Below are 21,455 nucleotides of genomic sequence, written 5' to 3'. Positions count from 1 at the left end.
GGCAGAGGAGCTAGTCGTGTGGCCATCAGGAGGAGAGTCCGGGCAGGTGCCTTAAACTGAAGCCGATTTGAATTCAAGGAAGGCAAGAAGGGCAGGAGGCATGGAACAGAGAGAACTAGAAGAGGAGAAAGAGGTAAGTGCCAAGAGGTGACAGACGGCCAGTTCATGAAGGCCTAGGAAACAAAAAGAACTTCAGCTTTTACTCTGAATGAAACAGGAAGCCACTGGAGGGTTTGGGGGGAGGAATAACAGGACCTGACTTTCATCTTAAAGGATCTTGGTTGAGACCACACTGAAAAGAATGCTTGGGCAGACAGACCTGTTAGAAGTCTACTTCAGCAACTCACGCACGATAGTTTGGAGGTAGTAAGAAAAGAGAAGATTATAGATATATTTGGTAGTAAGAACCAAAAACATCTGCTGAAAAATTGGGTATGGAATATAAAAGAGGACAATGCAGGGTGATTCCAAGGTTTCTGGCCAAGCCAATGGAAAGAGGTGCCATTTTCTGACAGAGGGATGAATACAGGAGACAGATCAGAGTTAGAACATCAGACTCACTGTTGAATCTATCAAGTTTAAGTCACCTCCTAGGCTCCAAATGGAGATGCACAGTAGGCAACCGAATACATGAGTATGAGTTCAGAGGGGAGGCGAAGCTAAAGAAACACATTTGTAAGCTGTTAGAGTGACAAGTGATATTTGAAATTATGACACATGCATGAGACCACCAAACTGAACTATGTAGAGGTCATCTTCTAGTGTATCAAAATAACTGGTTGGTATTCCAGGAAAGCACAGGCACATTTCATGGGGGAGAAATAACTATGGCTGAAGAACAAACTTGATTTTATAAAACTTCCAAGATTAAGAAGAAAGCAGGATTAGAATCTAGTTCCTCATCCATTAACACAAAGCTTTGTTCTCTGAGAATGTAATAAATGGTGTTCAATTGAACTACCTGAGAAATAGACAATCTCCTAAGAGCACTAAAAAAAAGTGTCAAAAATCAAAAAGACTCACTCATAACTTCTTATGCTCTGCTGTGAATTCAGCTGAAATAAAAGAATAACTAAGAAATCAGCATTTCAGATATTCTTCCAATTAAAAAAAAAAACAAAAACAAACTTCTTTTGAAACTGAGAAATGATGCCACTAGGTAGGTGGTACAGGTGGCTTTTAAGAAGAGCCCATAGGCCTTCCATTGTGGTCATCCTACACCAAGGGCCACATAATGATCATGCAATGAATATCCAAGTTTATCATCACAGCTCCAAGAAGACAGTTCAGTTCAGTCACTCAGTCATGTCCAACTCTTTGTGACCCTATGAATTGCAGCACGCCAAGCCTCCCTGTCCATCACCAACTCCCGGAGTTTACCCAAACTTATGTCCATCGAGTCAGTGATGCCATCCAGCCATCTCATCTTCTGTCGTCCCCTTCTCCTCCTGCCCCCAATCCCTCCCAGCCTCAGGGTCTTTTCCAGTGAGTCAACTCTTTGCATGAGGTGGCCAAAATACTGGAGTTTCAGCTTCAACATCAGTCCTTCCAATGAACACCCAGGACTGATCTCCTTTAGGATGGACTGGTTGGATCTCCTTGCAGTCCAAGGGATTTGCAAGAGTCTTCTCCAGCACCACAGTTCAAAATCATCAATTCTTTAGCACTCAGCTTTCTTCACAGTCCAACTCTCACATCCATACATGACCACTGGAAAAACCATAGCCTTGACTAGACAGACCTTTGTTGGCAAAGTAATGTCTCTGCTTTTTAATATGCTGTCTGGGTTGGTCATAATTTTCCTTCCAAGGAGTAAGCATCTTTTAATTTCAGGGTGGTATTAATTAGGCTTACTAAGGAAAGAGTTTTCTGGTTCCTCCTATGGCAGTGAAAAGTTACAGAGCCGAACATGCGGGCCCAACAAGTCTATTATGTCAATAGACTTCACTCAACCATGACATTCTGGAGCAGAGGGAAGTTTCAGAAATCATCAATCCTCTCATTTTAGAAATAAATCAACAGCACACAAGAGGAACTAAATGCCGCAGCCAAAGGGCTTGCCAGTCAGTGACAGACCCAATACCACTACTAGACACTGAACTTCCCTGTGGTCTGAAACCTGCTAGTCCCTTATTGTGTTAATAACCATTTTATTGAAATAACTTCAAGAAACAGTCCAAAAAAAAAAAAACAACAGAAATATTCCATAATAACTTCTAAGCTCAAGATATAAAGTGAACTAGAGAGGACAAGAAAAAGAACAACAACAAAAAAATCACTTTGTTTTCATTGTATCTCTTGGACAAGTTTTTATATCATGGTCATCAACCAGTCCCATGACTACTCTTTAGAAACTACTATTATGCCTGTTAACATTACAATTCCAATAATAATTGCTATCATTTACCAAATACTTAAAATGTACTAAGTTCAATGTCAGTAACTATTATCAGAGGTAACACTGGAGCAAGAACACAGAAGTTCTAACAAAGACAACCAAGAACTAATTACATGGAACCTATAAAAAATGTAAAGTACTTTGGCATTGTCATATATTGCTAGTGATGAAGCCAATTAGTGAGCAGCAGACCAAATGTAATAAGATCTGCAAAAATACTTCTACCTTAGCACAGATAGTGATCAAACTGTTTCATTTTTCTTCTGGACACATAAGAAGACAATATTTTCCCATCCCCTGTTCACCTAAAAAGGATGATGTAACTGATATATGGCTAAGGGAATGTCATGGAATTGATGTAGAACACTTACATTTAAAAATCTCCCTCAAATAATCCCTCTCCCTTGCCATACCAGAAGCATCATTCCAAAAGAGAAGCAGCCTGGATACCTGAGCCACCAGTCAAAGGAGAACTGCCAGGCCAGCATCTGATAAGTAACACCTACACTTTTGAGCAACTTTGTTCAGTTGCTCAGTTGCGTTGACTCGTTGCGACCCCATGGATTACAGCACGCCAGGCTTTCCTGTCCTTCAACATCTCCCAGAGATTGTGCAAACACTGAACTTAGTGTTTAAGAATTTTATTATGTCAAGACACTGAACGACTCATAGCATTTGTTATAGTAGCTAGAGTTACTCGTTCAGATTAATACAATTGTTTTAAAAATATGCAGTGGTTAGAACGAAACCGAAGAATGAAAATAAAACTGTAAAAATGGTGGAATTTACAGTCCTTTTTTCCTTGTCCAAAAATTACATAGCAAGCTATTTCAGTATATAGTATATATACTGGTATATAGTTGGTATATAGTTACTTACTGGTACATAGCTGTATATAGTTATATACTAGCTGAAATAGCCAGAACTAATATCAATGTAGTTTTAATCCTAATACAATATTCCTGCCATTATAACATTTTTCTTCTTTTACAGTTTTTAACATAAGTCAACTGATTATGTCAAAGTGTCTTTTGCCTAATATGTATTCAAAAGATGCTTGGGATTCTGAATCAAATATCTGATGTCCTCTTAGAATTATCACTTACGGAAGAATCCACATTTCAGTATGAGGAAATGAATTCAAAGAAACCATGCAATTCTAAAAATGAGTCCATATACACAAAGAATTACAGATATGATAAGATATGAACTGGGTCCAAATTTTACCACAAGACTAAAGGAATCAATTATATTTTAAAGACAAGCAAATTAGTACTAGATACTAGACTCAAGTAACCTATTTCAAATGACAGCTACTGAATAATTAAACATTATAAAGGAATGATAAATTTATCATTGTAAGGCTCAGCTATCCAAAAGAACTAGCCAAAAGACATGTTTCTTCAATATATGTAACAACTTCTCAAGAAATATTTTCAGACAGCATGACAACTTAGTTTTCTAATAAGCAATACTAGCAAGGGATGCAGAGAATCATTTGTGTTACAAAAGAATAAAAATGAGATCTAACGATCTGTGGGTGGCAAGTCAGATTCTCTTACCTTTGTATACCTTTTCAGTGTTACACAAGTGAAGTGTGAAGTAGGTATCAAGGAGCTGATGGCCATTCCTATTAACAATGTTCCGGGCAGCAATGTTCCGAAGATGTCTAAGACGACGCTGAAACATAAAGAAGAACAAAAAAAGAGGAGTATTCAGTTTTTCCCTCTTCTAAAACTTTCTGAAAGCTACAATTCAAAGATAAAATTTAGTAAGTTGTCCCAGTCATTTATTTGTTGAGCCAGCAACCTTAACCCAGTCTTTTATTTATGCCTCAATATCTCTTCTGTTAAATAGGAGTTATTCTTGCCCTATATCATTTACAAAGCTGTTGGAAGCATGAAATAACAGAAATGAAATATTCTTGAAAAGTATAAATATTATATAAATCCTATATACCTGTAGAATAGCATCAGTATTTCCTGGAATATTAACTAAGCAGTAATTTGCTTTTTTCCCATCAGAAGGATGCAAAGTCCAACTCACACCAACACAAAATTAGCAATTATTACATACACACAGCTCTGTTGCTAGTTCAGTCTGATGCCAGATCATCTGTTACAACCAAGAAAAGAAGGCAAAGACAAAAAAAAAAAAAAGTAACTAACACTGTTCACTTCATCAGCCCAGTAACCCAACTGTTGTCAGCTTAAATTCTCACTCGACCATCAGTCAACCAGTCCCTATTTTTTCATCAGGCCTTCCTCCAACTAGATGCAAAAATTATTTGAAGTCATAAGTGTTGGAAATGCAAAAGCTCCAAAAGCAATAGGAGAAATCAACAAAAATATAAGATGCCTAAGTGTTAGTTGTGCAGTTGTGTCCAACTCTGCGACCCCATGAACTGTAGTCTGCCAAGCTCCTCTGTCCATGGGATTTCTCCAGGCAAGAATAATGGAGTGGGTAGGCATTCCCTTCTCTAGGGGATCTGCTCAAACCAGGGATCAAACCCGGGTCTCCTGCACTGCACGCAGATTCTTTACCACTGAGCTACAGAGTACAGAATACCTTAAGATACCTTAACAGATAGCCAAGTCATTTGGTATAAAACAGAAAAGTTGGCAGTCAAGTCTGAGCACAACAGATTCATTCTCAATAGCTAGTTCCCTGTGTCAGATTATTTCAGAGACTGAAAAATAGAAACCAAGTGCTCAGTTTTAAAATATGCTTAAAGCTTTCCCTTTAGGCCGAAAGCCCACTTTGCTGCGGTAAGTCCATCATCAATTACAGGTGCAGTCAGCCAGCAAAGCACAGTTATTCCTTTCCATGCACACAGCAACCTAATCCTTTCTCCCAGTCTAGAGGTTAAGATTCTTGGACAGAGAAGGTTATTGTCTAATAAATTTATTTAACATTCTAAGTATGAAAAACCCCCAAATGTGTTTATAAAAAGTTCTTAGGGGTTACTTTAAAAGACTTATATTTCTACAATCTGCCAAAGGTTTCCATTTCACACCCTAGATTACAGTGACTATTTCCTCCAACCACATATTTTTCATTAGCCTTCTGAGACAAGACTTTAAATTGACAGGAACCACTAATAGCCTGCATACATAATAATCACATCTATTTTGCCAAAAGATTCCAATCTTGGTCCTCTATTCAAAGACCTGAAAACATTACCCACAGCCTCCGGCATAAAGTACAAACTTCCCATTATTCCCTTCAAAGCCTTGCACAATCCAACCTCTCCATACTCGATCCTTACTTCCCATTAGATCTTCCACACACCTAACCCCCGGTCACAAGTGACTGTTTACTGTTCCATGAAAAAGATCATGTAAGGTCCTAGATCCATGTTTTTGCCAATGCTAGCTCCTCAGAGCTATCTACTGAGATTACCATATGGATTTTATCTTTCAATTTGTTTATATGATGTATCACACCAATTGATTTGTGTATACTGAAAAATCTTTGCATCCCTGAGATAAACCCCACTTGACCATGGTGTATGAATCTTTCAATGTATTGTTAGAGTCTGTCTGCATTTTGCTCAGGATTTTGGCATCTGTGTTCATCAGTGATATTGGCCTGTAATTTACTTTTTTTGTGATATCTGAAGCACTAAGATAAGTATTTTCATTAAACAACTGGAACAAACAAAGGAAATCAACACTCGGGTAAATTATGGATGTAATCTTGGTGAAGGCAGTAAATATACACGGGGACCTCTTGTGCCCTTTGTCTTGGTTTCCTCTTTAAAATATTCATTCCAATTTTATCAGAAAGCTGATTATTTTTAAAAATATTAAACATGCGAAATGCCAGGCTGTATGATGCACAAGCTAAAATCAAGACTGCCGGGAGAAATATCAATAACCTCAGATACGCAGATAACACCACACTTATGGCACAAAGCGAAGAAGAACTAGAGAGCCCCTTGATGAAAGTGAAAGAGGAGAATGAAAAAGCTGGCTTAAAATTCAACATTCAGAAAACTAAGATCATGGCATCTGGTCCCATCACTTCATGGCAAATAGATGGAGAAACAGTAGAAGGTGAGAGACTTTATTTTTGGGGCTCCAAAATCACTGCAGATGGTGACTGCAGCCATGAAATTAAAAGATGCTTGCTCCTTAGAAGAAAAGCTGTGACCCAACCTAGACAGCTTATTAAAAAGCAGAGACATTACTTTGCCAACAAAGGTCCGTCTAGTCAAAGCTATGGTTTTTCTAGTAGTCATGTATATGAGAGTTGGACCATAAAGAAGGCTGAGCACTGAACAACTGATGCTTTTGAACTGTGGTGTTGGAGAAGGCTCTTGAGAGTCCTTTGGACTGCAAGGAGATCCAACCAGTCCATCCTAAAGGAAATCAGTCCTGAATATTCATTGGAAGGGCTGATGCTGAAGCTGAAACTCCAATACTTTGGCCACCTGATGCAAAGAACTGACTCACTGGAAAAGACCCTGATGCTGGGGAAAACTGAAGGTAGGAGAAGGGAACGACAGAGGATGAGATGGTTGGATGGCATCACAGACTCGATGGACCTGAGTTTGAGCAAGCTCTCAGAGTTGGTGATGGACAGGGAAGCCTGGCATGCAGCAGTCCATGGGGTCGCAAAGAATCAGACATGACTGAGCAACTGAACTGAAACTTTAATAAATTAGATTAACAATATTAATAATATGCCAAAGGACCTACTATGCACAGGGAACTATACTCAACATTTTGTAATGATCTATTAGAAAAGAAAATATAAAGAAGAGTATATTTTTTTAAAAAAAGATAAAGAAGAATATATATGGGACTTCCCTGGTGGTCCAGTGGTTAAGAATCTGCCAGCTAATGCAGGGAACTAAGATCCCACATGCCACGGGACAACTAAGCTTCGTGAGCCACAGCTACTGAGCCCGCACTCTATAGCCCACTAGAGAACTCCCTGCCTGCCACAACTAGAGAAAGCCTGCATACTGCAATGAAGAGCCAATGCAGTCAAAAATAAAGAAACAGAAGAATGTGTGTGTGTGTTTGTCTGTATAACTGAGTCACTGTGCTGTACACCTGGAACTAACAGGATATTATAAATCAACTAAACCTCAAAAATAAATAAGAATTAATAATAATAATTATTACATGCTAATGTTAATTTTTAGTTTTGAAAAATGTAAAATGGTAATGTATGATACTAGCCTTAGGGAAAACTGAACGAAGGGAATTCTGTGTACTGTCTTTGCAACTTCTCTGTAAATCTAAAATTATTCCAAAATTTTAAAAAATGATAAGCTATTTATTGCCTTTTTTCAGAACTAGGAGTGGAAAGGGGACAAAGAATGCCAGTAAAACAACACTTCACAAATATTATTTAAACAGAGCTCCTCTCTTCCATCCCCACCCATTCATCTCCTTCCTTCAGTCTCCCATCTCCTTCCTTCCTCCCCTTCCCCCAAGGTTTAATGCAATTAAAAAGAAACACTGGAAGGTTAAACCAGAAACTCAGAAAATGACCTATGGGGGTGAGAAGAGGTTGGAGGGAACAGAGATATAAGCAAGACTTCCCTGATACTTCGCTATGTGGTTTTGCCTTCTGTACCGTAAGAATGATTTACACAATCAAAAAATAAAGTTAAATAAGAAAAGTTTAAATCAACTAAACCTAGTCAAAAATATAACAGCAATACCAAAAATTACCACCAGTCTTAGGCTATATCACCCACCTTTGCCCAAATTACTACCCTATGAACCTAGGAAATATTAAAGAAATCAAGGTGACCTAAAGGATCCTCTCTAGTTCTCAGTTCTCCAGAACATCTGTACTTGACCAAAACAATGTATAATTACAGATAGTTTCAAATATTTGTCTGTTTTCCCAACTAGACTAAAAGTTCTATACGGGTGAGATTTGTTTTATTAACTGCTGTATCTCTAGCACCTAGATGAATAACTAGCAAATAGTAGGAACACAACAAATGGTTTTTGATTGAATTTATACATGTCCAAAATCACTGCAGATGGTGACTTCAGCCATGAAATTAAAAGACACTTACTCCTTGGAAGGAAACTTATAACCAGCCTAGACAGCATATTGAAAAGCAGAGACATTACTTTGTCAGCAAAGGTCCATCTAGTCAAGGCTATGGTTTTTCCAGTGGTCATGTATAGATGTGAGAGTTGGACTATAAAGAAGGCTGAGTGCTGAAAAATTTATGCTTTTGAACTGTGGTGTTGGAGAAGACTCTTGAGAGTCCCTTGGACTGCAAGGAGATCCAATCAGTCCATCCTAAAGGAGATCAATCCTGGGTGTTCAATGGAAGGCTGATGTTGAAACTGAAACTCCAATACTTTGGCCATCTGATGCGAAGAGTTGACTGATTGGAAAAGAATCTGATGCTGGGAAAGATTGAGGGCAGGAGGAGAAGGGGATGACAGAGGATGAGATGGTTGGATGGCATCACCAACTCAATGGGCTGGATTTGAGTGAACTCCAGGAGTTGGTGATGGACAGGGAGGCCTGGTGTGCTGTGGTTCATGAGGTTGCAAAGAGTTGGACACGACTGAGCAACTGAACTGAACTGATACATATCCAGACAATTAACACAGTCAAGAAGGGCTTGGTATGACCTAGGTCGTGCAATGAACCTGAGTGGCCTGGAACCCATAGTGGATTGTGACACCCACCCATGAGATGGTGGGAGAATACAGAGCACTTCAAACCTAAGACTGGACCTCAGAACTGAAAGTGGGGGTCAAATCTTAGCAGTGCTTCTGGACTACAGCAAATTCTCAGCATTCACCTACCTACCTGTAACTGTACCAAGGTATACCAGGCACCAGGAATTCATGGCCTGGAGGCAACATCAAGCATAAATGTACTGCTTTAGACCTTGTCTAAACAGAATTAAGTATCAGATTATCTCTTCAATGGCCCATCCAAAGATAAATTCAAATCCGTCTTATGATCTAAACTGGCTCAAATATCTCAGAAAAGTAAAAACAGTAAGTAATTAAAATTTATGCCAACTTTGGAATTACTCTTTGTTTTTGGCTGTGCTGGGTCTTCATTATTATGCATGCACTTTCTCTAGTTGCAGCACGTGGGATTCTCATTGTGGTGACATCTCTTATTGCAGAGCATGGGCTCTAGAGCACAGGCTCAGTAGCTGTGGCCCACGGGCTGAGCTGACCTATGCCATGTGGAATCCTCCTGGTCTAGGGATCGAACAGTGTTCCCCAAATTGGCAGGTGGGGATTCTTAACCACTGGACCACCAGGAAAGTCCCAGATTACTCTTTAAGATAACATTCCATGCAGTTTCTTAAACTGCCCAATCACCTCACACTTTCTTAAAGCTTTAAGCATTCACAGTTAAAAAAGGCTCTTTGCATCTCTTTCTACAGCAGTAGCTTTAGGCAGCCAATTATACTCTAAAAACATCTATTCCCAAATTTGAATAGATTTTAATTTTTAAGTTGGAATTAAAATGGCTTTAAAGTCTTTGAAGCACTACCTAAAAAACATTCTATATCAAGGTTAAAAACAATCACTAGAATAAAATCTTATTCAGCTTTTATTTGCAAGACTGATGTATTATAGCTAGAGCACAATTCTGCTACCTGAAATGTTGGCAGTGGGAAAGAAACCGGAATGATCCTAAATCCCTCAACCTTTTTTTTCTTTTTTAAACAAATCTCTCAAGTATAAATTCTAAAACAAGACTTCATTGGCATGTTTTCTACATTTGAAACATCTGCTTAAGTAAACAAGCATTACACTAGTATGATTGTAAATTGATGCCCCTAAAGAATCTAAAAGGGTTGGATTTTCTTGTTAACAGTACTAATGTTCTTAGAAAACTGCTTTAAAACCTGAGTGAAAGTCACTCAGTCGTGTCCGACTTTGCGATCCCATGGACTATACAGTCCATGGAATTCTCCAGGCCAGAATACTGGAGTGGGTAGCCTTTCCATTCTCCAGGGGATCTTCAAACCCAGGTCTCCCGCATTGTAGGCGGATTGTTTACCAGCTGAGCCACAAGGGAAGCCCAAAATGTACCCACAGTAGATTAAAGAACTTTTTTTGCCTTTTAAAATTTTGCTGTTTTATCTTGCCCAGCATCTATTTGGTTTAAAAAACAAACAAACAACAAAAAAGAACAAAAACACCTCAGATATTCCTCTGTAGAACTACCCTCCTCTGCTATCAATCTACTGTAGAATTAATCCCACTTCCAACTCCAAGGAGGATCATGTGACTCAGGTCAGGTCAGTCAGCCCTGATCATTCCCTCCCCCTGACCATAACAACACAATTAGGATCCGTGGAAAACCTAGAAGTTGTATTAAATAGTCGATTAAATTCTTTTCCCCCCCTACTGGCCTAGAACCTGGAAGGATATAGGGCTAGAGATGCTGGCTGTCATCTTTACATCATAGTGAAACCTGAGATGGAAACTGCAAGAGAGCAGAGTTCAGAAACCTGGAGCAAGACAGAAATAAGGCATTCCAAGAGTAAGGTAAGAGATACAAACTACTATGTACAAAATGGATAAGCAACAAGGATGCAGTGTATAGCAGAGGGAATTACAACCATTATCTTGTAACAACTATTCATGGAGTATAACCTGCAAAAAGCAGAATCACTATGTTCTACGCCTGAAATTAATATTAAGTCAACTATACTTTAATAACGGAGAAGGCAATGGCACTCCACTCCAGTACTCTTGCCTGGAAAATCCCATGGACGGAGGAGCCTGGTAGGCTGCAGTCCATAGGGTCGCTAAGGGTCGGACACAACTGAAGCGACTTAGCAGCAGCAGCAGCAGCATACTTTAATAAAAAAAATAAAAGTCCTGCCAAAAGAATTTTAGTCTCTGTCAGTACTAAGTGAAGTACTGAGCAACTTCACTTTCACTTTTCACTTTCATGCATTGGAGAAGGAAATGGCAACCCACTCCAGTATTCTTGCCTGGAGAATCCCAGGGACGGGGGAGCCTGGTGGGCTGCCGTCTATGGAGTCGCACAGAGTCGGACATGACTGAAGTGACTTAGCAGCAGCAGCAGCAGTATACTTTAATAAAAAAAAATAAAAGTCCTGCCAAAGGAATTTTAGTCTCTGTCAGTATGACCAAATCCTACCTAAAATGAGAATAATGACAGAAACCAACCCTGTCCTGATAAAACTGTTGAAGATTATAACTAGAGAACACTTATATCATAACTGTTTATCAAGAATTTTTCCCACTAACAGGTTAGTAAATGAAAAGTAACATTCTAATTTAGCTGCAAGGTACAAAGAAATGTTTTGTTAAACATCCCCATATTTTAGAAAATGGTAATTTCTGATGGGTCAATCCATTTTTATTGATACAATTTTGAACTTCATCCTTGGTGACAGCAAGTCGAAACAACACCTCAGAACTAAAGGAAAACCAAAGCAACTTTTAGTAGTAAAGTAGGCCACTGGTGTTCTATGTTCTCCCCAAATGTTATCTTTCCTTTGCTGGTATCTAAACTTGGTCATGGGGTCGCAAAGAGTCAGACACGACTGAGCAACTGAACTGAACTGAAACTTGGTCTGGCTTCTGAGGTATAAAAATGACCAAAGAGAAATGTGATGTTTTCCTCCTCTCTGCTGGAGAGTGACTCAGGGAGACTGATGATGGCTATCCTCCTCCCTCCTTGCTTATTAAAACAAGAGTAACTAAGTGTCTCGCTGTTCACTGAACCCAGGGTAGGCAAAGCGAGAGCGAGGAAGCAGATAGGAAGAAGCTGAAAGAAGATGCGAGGAGCCATAAGAACTGCGAACATTCTTTATTCGCAGCAGCAAGGCAGACATGCTTTATCCTCTAATGGCTGCCGCTGCCACAAGACACAGCAAGGGCTTTTCTGGTGGTGCTCATATAGGCATGATGTGCATGCCCAGTGCTATAAATGACCTCAGCTGTTAAATAACCATGCATAGAAACTGTTACAGAATGTGGGGCCAGAGCAAGGGAACACGGGGCGGGAGTGAAAGGGAGTTGGGCGAGAGAGCCTGACCACCGCCATCTTGGCTAACTGCTCTTTCCCAACACCGTGGTTCTTAAATATAAAGACTCCACAAATCTCCACCATCACCAAACTAAACTACCACCCACCACATACCTTTTATGGCTCCCAAGACCACAGTGAGGTATCTTCTAAGCAAATTTTGAGTCTAATATGCGTAGCTCTACAAGAGCTCTTACAAATCAACAATACAATCCATCAACTATCAGTTCAGATCAGATCAGTTGCTCAGTCATGTCCAACTCTTTGCAACCCCATGAATCGCAGCACGCCAGGCCTCCCTGTCCATCACCAACTCCTGGAGTTCACTCAGACTCACGTCCATCGAGTCAGTGATCCCATCCAGCCATCTCATCCTCTGTCGTCCCCTTCTCCTCCTGCCCCCAATCCCTCCCAGCATCAGAGTCTTTTCCAATGAGTCAACTCTTCGCATGAGGTGGCCAAAGTATTGGAGTTTCAGCTTTAGCATCATTCCCTCCAAAGAAATCCCAGGGCTGATCTCCTTCAGAATGGACTGGTTGGATCTCCTTGCAGTCCAAGGGACTCTCAAGAGGTCCTATAGAAAAGGGGGCAAAGGATATAAAAAGGCAGACCACCAGAAAAGAAATGGAAATGGTCAGTAACCATATGAGAAGATGCATAATCCTACTCATAAAGATATGCACACCAAAACAAATAGTCCAGCTTATGGAGACTGCAGTTTCCAAAGAATGGTCCCACTAATACATCCCATCCCACATGCTCGCTTCCAGTGTGAGGCTGCCACTTCTCCTGTACGAAATGAGGTCTATGTTCCCTCCCCCTTAAATGACAACAGGCCTGTGACTATGGTAGAAATGATGTCATGTGACTTCTGAAGCTGAATCACAAAGTTACCTGGACCTCTTTATTGGATGCTCTTTCTCAGAATTCAGTCATCCCTCGGTAAGGATCTCTAGTCTTTCCCATTCTATTGTTTTCTTCTATTTCTTTGCACTGATCACTGAGGAAGGCTTTCTTATCTCTCTTTGCTGTTCTTTGGAATTCTGCATTCAAATGGGTATATCTTTCCTTTTCCCCTTTGCTTTCCACTTCCCTTCTTTTCACAGCTATTTGTAAGGCCTCCTCAGATAGCCATTTTGCTTTTTTGCATTTCTTTTTCTTGGGGATGGTCTTGATCCCTGTCTCCTGTACAATGTCACGAACCTCTGTCCATAGTTCATCAGGCACTTCTGTCTATCGGATCTAGTCCCTTAAATCTATTTCTCACTTCCACTGTATAATGGTAAGGGATTTGATTTAGGTCATACCTGAACAGTCTAGTGGTTTTCTCCACTTTCTTCAATTTCAGTCTGAATTTGGCAATAAGGAGTTCATGATCTGAGCCACAGTCAGCTCCCAGTCTTGTTTTTGCTGACTGTATAGAGCTTCTCCATCTTTGGCTGCAAAGAATATAATCAATCTGATTTTGGTGTTGGCCATCTGGTGATGTCCATGTGTAGAGTCTTCTCTTGTGTTGCTGGAAGATGGTGTTTGCTATGACCAATGCATTCTCCTGGCAGAACTCTATTAGCCTTGGCCCTGCTTCATTCCGTACCCCAAGGCCAAATTTGCCTGTTACTCCAGGTGTTTCTTGACTTCCCACTTTTGCATTCCAGTCCCCTATAATGAAAAGGATATCTTTTGGGGGTGTTAGTTCTAGAAGGTTTTGTAGGTCTTCATAGAACTATTCAATTTCAGCTTCTTCAGCATTACTGGTAGAGGCATAGACTTGGATTACCATGATATTGAATGGTTTGCCTTGGAAACGAACAGAGATCATTCTGTCATTTTTGAGACTGCATCCAAGTACTGCATTTCGGACTCTTTTGTTGACTACAATGGCTACTCCATTTCTTCTAAGGGATTCCTGCCCACAGTAGTAGATATAATGGTCATCTGAGTTAAATTCACCCATTCCAGTCCATTTTAGTTCACTGATTCCTAGAATGTCGATGTTCACTCTTGGCATCTCCTGTTTGACCACTTCCAATTTGCCTTGATTCATGGACCTAACATTCCAGGTTCCTATGCAATATTGCTCTTTTCAGCATTGAACCTTGGCAGACAGTGAAGAAGAACTAAAGAGCCTCCTGCTAAAAGTGAAAGAGGAGAATGAAAAAGTTGCCTTAAAGCTCAACATTCAGAAAACTAAGATCATGGCATCCAGTCCCATCATTTCTTGGCAAACAGATGGGGAAACAGTGGAAACAGTGGCTGACTTTATTTTTCTGGGCTCCAAAATCACTGTAGATGGTGACTGCAGCCATGAAATTAAAAGACGCTTACTCCTTGGAAGGAAAGTTATGACCAACCTAAACAGCATATTCAAAAGCAGAGACATTATTCTGCCAACAAAGGTCCATCTAGTCAAGGCTATGGTTTCTCCAGTAGTCATGTATGGATGTGAGAGTTGGACTATAAAGAAAGCTGAGCACAGAAGAATTGATGCTTTTGAACTGTGGTGTTGGAGAAGACTCTTGAGAGTCCCTTGGACTGCAAGGAGATCCAACCAGTCCATCCTAAAGGAGATCAGTCCTGGGTGTTCACTGGAAGGACTGATATTGAAGCTGAAACTCTAATACTTTGGCCACCTGATGCGAAGAACTGACTCACTGGAAAAACCCTGATGCTGGCAGATTGAGGGCAGGAGGTGAAGGGGATGACAGAGGATGAGATGGTTGGATGGCATCACCGACTCAATGGACATGGGTTTGGGTGGACTCCGGGAGTTGGTGATGGACAGGGAAGCCTGGCGTGCTGTGGTTCATGGGGTCGCAAAGAGGCGGACATGACTAAGCGACTGAACTGAACTCAACTCGGTGAAGATGCCAAGCAGCCACATGTTAAAGGCCTGGAAGGTGTTCTGCTCAGTCCCAGCTAAGAGCGTCCAGCTTAACCTGACACACAAATGACCATTTCAGCACCAAGCAGTTGAGATGCCAGAAACGACATCAAGTAAAGCACAGACAAGTTGTTCTCACCCAGTCCGAAACAAAACTTTTCATGAGCAAAATAAATGATGATGTTTTACGCCACAAAATTTTTTCTTTGTTACTCAGCAATATAAAACAAAGAAATCTATTAACCAAACAGTTTAGTTTCTGTCAGGTTGATACTAGTAAGGAAAATGATGTTGGGGAAAATATAAACTGGTCCATTTTGGAAGGAGGGTGATTTAGCAACAATTACCAAAGTGTATATAATATTTGACCAAGCAATTCCACAAATCACAAAAATGTGTGCAAATATTAGTTATAAAAGCAAAAACTGAAAAACCACTCTTGAATTGTGGCATATTCATACAGTGGAAAATTACATAACCATTACAAAAACAAAGTGATAATATGAAACACAAACAAAAGAGCAAAAACTTTTAAATGTACACATAACTACTACTGTACACCCTGAGTGATGTAGATCAAGGGTTGGTCAACTTGTTTTAAAAGGTTCCGAAAGTAAACATTTCAAGCTTTTCAGGGTGCATTCTGTCTCTGCAAATTCTTTGGGTTTAAACATGGTTGTTTATAATCCTTTAGCCATGTCAAAATCTTTCTTATTTCATCAGTGGTTACAAAAAGCAATGACCATTAGCCACACTTTGCTAACCCTTAACGTAGAAAATCACTGAGTTATGAGACTTTTTAAAGTAGAATTTGATTTGAAAAAGTAGTCAAACTTGTTCTGAGTATCTTTCCCCTTCCCTATTCTTAATTCACTTCCTTTTCAGATCCAGCCTTTACTCTCAGCATGGGACCAGGCTAAAGGGCATGGAAGAATTAAGGCCCAGGTTAACTCAGGTTACTGCTACTTTGGCACACTTTTTTGAGGGGCAACAAAAGCAAACCTGGGAGAAAATGTTTCCCACATTTCCACAGAAGGTAAAAATGCTGAATTACCAAATCAAGAATGTAAGCTTGATAAATTAGGTCAGTCTTTTTAGAACAAAAAAGCCCGTTCTATATTACAGAATTCTATTTCATCTAATCTTTTGATCCCACCTGAAAGACTCATTGTGAAAAGTTTTGAAAGAACACAAAAATGCTTTAAAACTACCACTTGGGGCTACTGGATAGAAAGCAAATGATGCCAACAGGCAATGTTACAGATTTAAACAAACCATCAACTCTAAAGTCTCATAAAACACTTTACAGCTCCTGTTCCTAATTGAGAACTTTCTCTGACATAAATTACACAACCTCGGACCCAAAGCCCTCATTTTGACATTAACTCTCCTCTCACCCAAGTTCAAGTAAGTCCTAGAACTTAATTCAGTCACTTACTAAGCACTAACAGCCTTCTCCACAAGAAAAGACAAAATTCAATAACCTCAGATATGCAGATGACACCACCCTTATGGCAGAAAGTGAAGAGGAACTAAAAAGCCTCCTGATGAAAGTGAAAGTGGAGAGTGAAAAAGTTGGCTTAAAGCTCAACATTCAGAAAGCGAAGATCATGGCATCCGGTCCCACCACTTCATGGGAAATAGATGGGGAAACAGTGGGAACAGTGTCAGACTTTATTTTTCTGGGCTCCAAAATCACTACAGATGGTGACTGCAGCCATGAAATTAAAAGACGCTTACTCCTTGGAAGGAAAGTTATGACCAACCTAGATAGCATATTCAAAAGCAGAGACATTACTTTGCAACAAAGGTTCATCTACTCAAGGCTATGGTTTTTCCTGTGGTCATGTATGGATGTGAGAGTTGGACTGTGAAGAAGGCTGAGCGCCGAAGAATTGATGCTTTTGAACTGTGGTGTTGGAGAAGACTGTTGAGAGTCCCTTGGACTGCAAGAAGATCCAGCCAGTCCATCCTGAAGGAGATCAGCCCTGGGATTTCTTTGGAAGGAATAATGCTAAAGCTGAAACTCCAGTACTTTGGCCACCTCATGCGAAGAGTTGACTCATTGGAAAAGACTCTGATGCTGGGAGGGATTAGGGGCAGGAGGAGAAGGGGACAACAGAGGATGAGATGGCTGGATGGCATCACTGACTCGATGGACGTGAGTCTGAGTGAACTCCGGGAGTTGGTGATGGACAAGGAGGCCTGGCGTGCTGCGATTCATGGGGTGGCCAAGAGTCGGACACGACTGAGCGACTGATCTGATCTGATCTATAGCTCTGAACTTTCTATACGTCTTAGACATTTTGACTCTGGCTTGGTTTTTTTTCATCTCCATCCTATTTACCCCCAGTCTAGGGGGAAAGTCCAAACTTGCCCTTTCCCCCCATGATTCTTGAGGAGAATTGCTCTAAAAAACAGGTCTTTGCAGCGACAGACCCAGTATTGTTCTCGGTGAGTGTCTGTCTCTCCCCCTCCCTCTCTTATTCCCCTTTCTTCTATTTTCCTCTCCAGACTATGCTAGGAACTGTGGGGGTACAAACATGGGATTCCCCAGGTTCAGAGTACGTAATCTTTCTAAAGAACTGGAGTTTGTGCACACCAAAGAAAGCTAGTCTGAGGTAAAAGTATCCAGCACATACTTTCAAAGAGCATTTAATTAAAGAACCGTTACTATAGAAATATAAGACCGAACAAGATAGACACAGAACTATAAAGGATGACCGGGAGGATAAACACTGGAAGACAGAAGACAAGTGGCCCAAGTACACAGTAACATCGTGCTTGCAATCTGCTTCAAATTAATCAGGGTGAGGCAAGTAGTTAGGCATACAGATAAAAGACCTACCATGAGGTGACAGTTACTGATGGTTATTACCAATAACAAGTAATAGGTACTTCGGAGTTTATTATCCCACCCTCCCGTATGTATGCATTTCAATATACATTGATACATAAAATATACATATAGATACTTCATTATTCATTGAAATTGCCATAATAAAAAAGTTTTAAAATAGTATCAATAAGAACAGAAAGGATAAGACTATATAGGAGCGCAAAGACAAAATTGGGCTTAATGGGGATACTAATTAGATAACGGATATGGTTGAGGACAAACAGAAGATTGTTAAAAGAAATAAAGGAAAAATAAAAGAGAAATAAGAACTAATCAATAAAATTGTTAGGACAATAGAGTAGCCATCAGTAAAGGGAAAGGGAAGGAAAGAAAAGAAATATGTACATATATCAAATTTCAGGTGGCTTAAAAACATTCAAATGTAAATAATTAAAGCATAATAAAAGTTCCAAAAGAAACCATGAAGAATTATTTTATAACCTCAAAGGTCTAAGAATGACATAAAACTCTGAAGCTATAAAAAGAGGGGGAAAAAAAAATCAATAAAATTTCCTACATAAAATGTTTTTAAATTATGCATGACAAAAACTATCATATGCAAAGTCAAAAAAAAAAACAACCTAACAAAAAAATTTCAATTCTTATAACAAAGATGATTTCACTAAAACACAGAGTTCATATGGGAATCCCCTGGTGGTCCAGTGGTTAGGACTCAGTGCTTTCATTGACAGGGGCCTGGTTTTAATCCCTAGTCAGGGAACTAAGATCCCACAAGCTATGAGGCACAGCCAAAAATAAAATAAAACCGTTCATAGAACAAAAAGGCCAACAACCCAACAGAAAAACTGACAAAGAATATGAACAGATTAATTCACAGAAGATACAAATAGCACTTTAGAAGAGATTCTCAACCTCACTTATAAGAGACTCATAATGCAACTTAAAACTACACTAAAATTGGCACAGATCACAAAGTCTGATAACATATTCAGAGACAGGCAGTGGCAAAACAGACACTTTCCTGAAAAAAGTATAATTGGTAAAACCTCTAAAAGATGGCACAATTACAAATACATATATGTTACTTCCACACCTGTATTAAAAACACACTTGCAGATATACAACATGATATATGTAATACAATACTAGCAAAACCTGGAAATACATTAAATGTTCATCAATAGGGGACTGCTGATGTATATACATATCCTACACTGGAACAGTGTGGGACCATCAAGAGTAAATTATGTGGCAGCTTTCTGAGCACTGATATGTAACAATCTGTATAATACACTATTAGTTGTTTTAAAAAATAGTACAGTTTATACATAATGTTTAATAAGTCATCATTTGTGTTTAACAGGAAAAAAGAATATAATTCTGTAATGATAGGAGAAGCATAAAATATAACTGATAACACTGGTTGTCCAAGCAAAGGGAAAGTGGGTATTTGGGACACAGAGTGGTATGAACTCTTCACTGTATCCTCATATATTGCTGAGTTGTAATCCATATGAATATATAATCTATTTTTTTAAATAAAACTAAATTTACATTTTTAAGTAAAGAGATGGCAACCAACCCTCAAGCTGGGGTATCCATGACAGCCATTACCAGAAGCGGTGTGACATCGTGGTAAGGGAGTCAGTAATCCTGAACTCGAGGGTGGTTCTAACCACTTACTAGTGAGTAAGTCACGGAGTCCCTCTGAGCCTATTTCCTCTTCCATAAAATAGAAACATTTCCTGCATGCTTACCTCTGTGGGTTATTTTAAGAATCAAATGAAATTATGGATATAAAAGCTCTCTGAAAAATCAAAGTATTTTAAGAATATAAAGTACGAACAGAAATACGGATGTCAAGAAAGGGATGTGGTTAGTGTTAAGACGACGAATTGATTTAGGCGTTTTCTAATCTGAAGTAAAGAGACAGATTTAGAATTTATCTATCTAAATAGAGATAATAAAGTCACAGGAGTATAACAGATCTCCAAAGAAAAACATTAAATAAATAGAATTATAAAACTGAAAAGGATCCTGAAAGCCATCTAAACCTTTGCTATGCAGTATTACCTGGGAACTTGGAAATGTGGAATTTCAGGTCCCACTACAGACCTGACTCAGTCTGAATCTACATTTTAACAAGCTCCCCTGGCAGTCTGTTTTACTAAGCATTAATCTAAGCCATTTTGCTTATTTTTTAGATAATAAAATTAAGGCCTTAAGTAAATGGGCCCACCCATGTTTACGCTGTTAGTAAAGAGCAAATTCAAGATTTGCACCCAGGTCTGATCCCCTAGGCCATGTGTACATGTACACCATGCACGTGATTGTTTCAAAACCTTCGAGACATCCTTGCCAGGCAGATATCCCATGCCCCAACTCTCATTTCTAATCAGCGATCCACCCCATCAATTCTTCCTTCACAATATCTCAGGCACATGTTTCTTCTTTTCCACACTTTTCATTTATTTTCCTAAAGCTATCATTGCTTATAGTATGAAAAACCAGTTTCCTTCTTGTACCTATATTGACTTACTCTTCTGCAAACAAGAGCTCACTTACAAACTGTAAGTTCTATACAATTCTTTAAGAAAATATAAGCTATTATGCTTTTTCTTGGGGAGGGAGGGCAGGCGGCGCTGAGGTGAACAGTATATAGGATCTTAGTTCCCAGACCAAGGATTGAACCTATGCCCCCTATAGTAGAAGCACAGAGTCCCAACCAGTGGACCACAAAGGAATGACCCATTATGCATTAAATGTTAACATGCTAATTACAGGCAGAATCTATGTTTAAAATCTACCAAGATTAGCAAACTGTAATTTCATAATCCTAACTCAGAACCTTCATGTTTTCATTTCCATGATTTCTTCCCATTACCCCTCCCTCTTTGCCCCAGAACTAACCCAGGATTCGTTACTCTAATAAGGTCCTCCCACTGTAATCAAGCTTTACTAAGTAAATCCAAAGGCCTTAAATCTTCTTTCCAGTACCATCTTCGATCCCAATCTGTTTCAATAAACTTACAACATTCACAAACATCCTCATATCTTCATAATTCTCTTCTATACACTGTACCCTAAGAAACCAAAGCATCGGAACATTTCCTGAGCACTCATGATATGCCCGGATCTACACAATGAAATAAAAGACCAAATACCTCTGACTGCCTCTCCCACACAAATTCAGTAAGATTAAGAGCCCTGGTCTCTGCCCCATTTCCACATCTACACCAAGAAGCTTTGACTTTTTTAAGACCAAATAATATGGGAGGACTTTGATAGAT

At 39.5% G+C, this 21,455-nt stretch overlaps 1 protein-coding gene across 5 annotated transcripts in view; it reads right to left on the bottom strand.

Annotated features, from left to right (window-relative positions):
- The window catches only part of UVRAG (UV radiation resistance associated), a 328,758-nt gene that overhangs the window by 287,988 nt on the left and 19,315 nt on the right, over positions 1-21,455 (bottom strand). For 3 of the 5 annotated variants that reach the window (XM_015474813.3, XM_059874961.1, NM_001193026.1), the window contains exon 2: positions 3,961-4,078. In XM_015474813.3, coding sequence (XP_015330299.1) covers positions 3,961-4,078 — 118 coding nt within the window. Of the gene's footprint in view, positions 1-3,960; positions 4,079-4,357; positions 4,732-13,731; positions 18,604-21,455 lie in introns of those variants that run through there. The other 2 variants (XM_059874960.1, XM_059874959.1) reach the window with 2 other exon arrangements.

Source organism: Bos taurus, chromosome 15 (genome assembly GCF_002263795.3).
Source record: "Bos taurus isolate L1 Dominette 01449 registration number 42190680 breed Hereford chromosome 15, ARS-UCD2.0, whole genome shotgun sequence".
Lineage (NCBI taxonomy): Eukaryota > Metazoa > Chordata > Mammalia > Artiodactyla > Bovidae > Bos > Bos taurus.
Note: the sequence above shows the minus strand (reverse complement) of the source record. Positions and strands in the feature narration are given on the sequence as shown.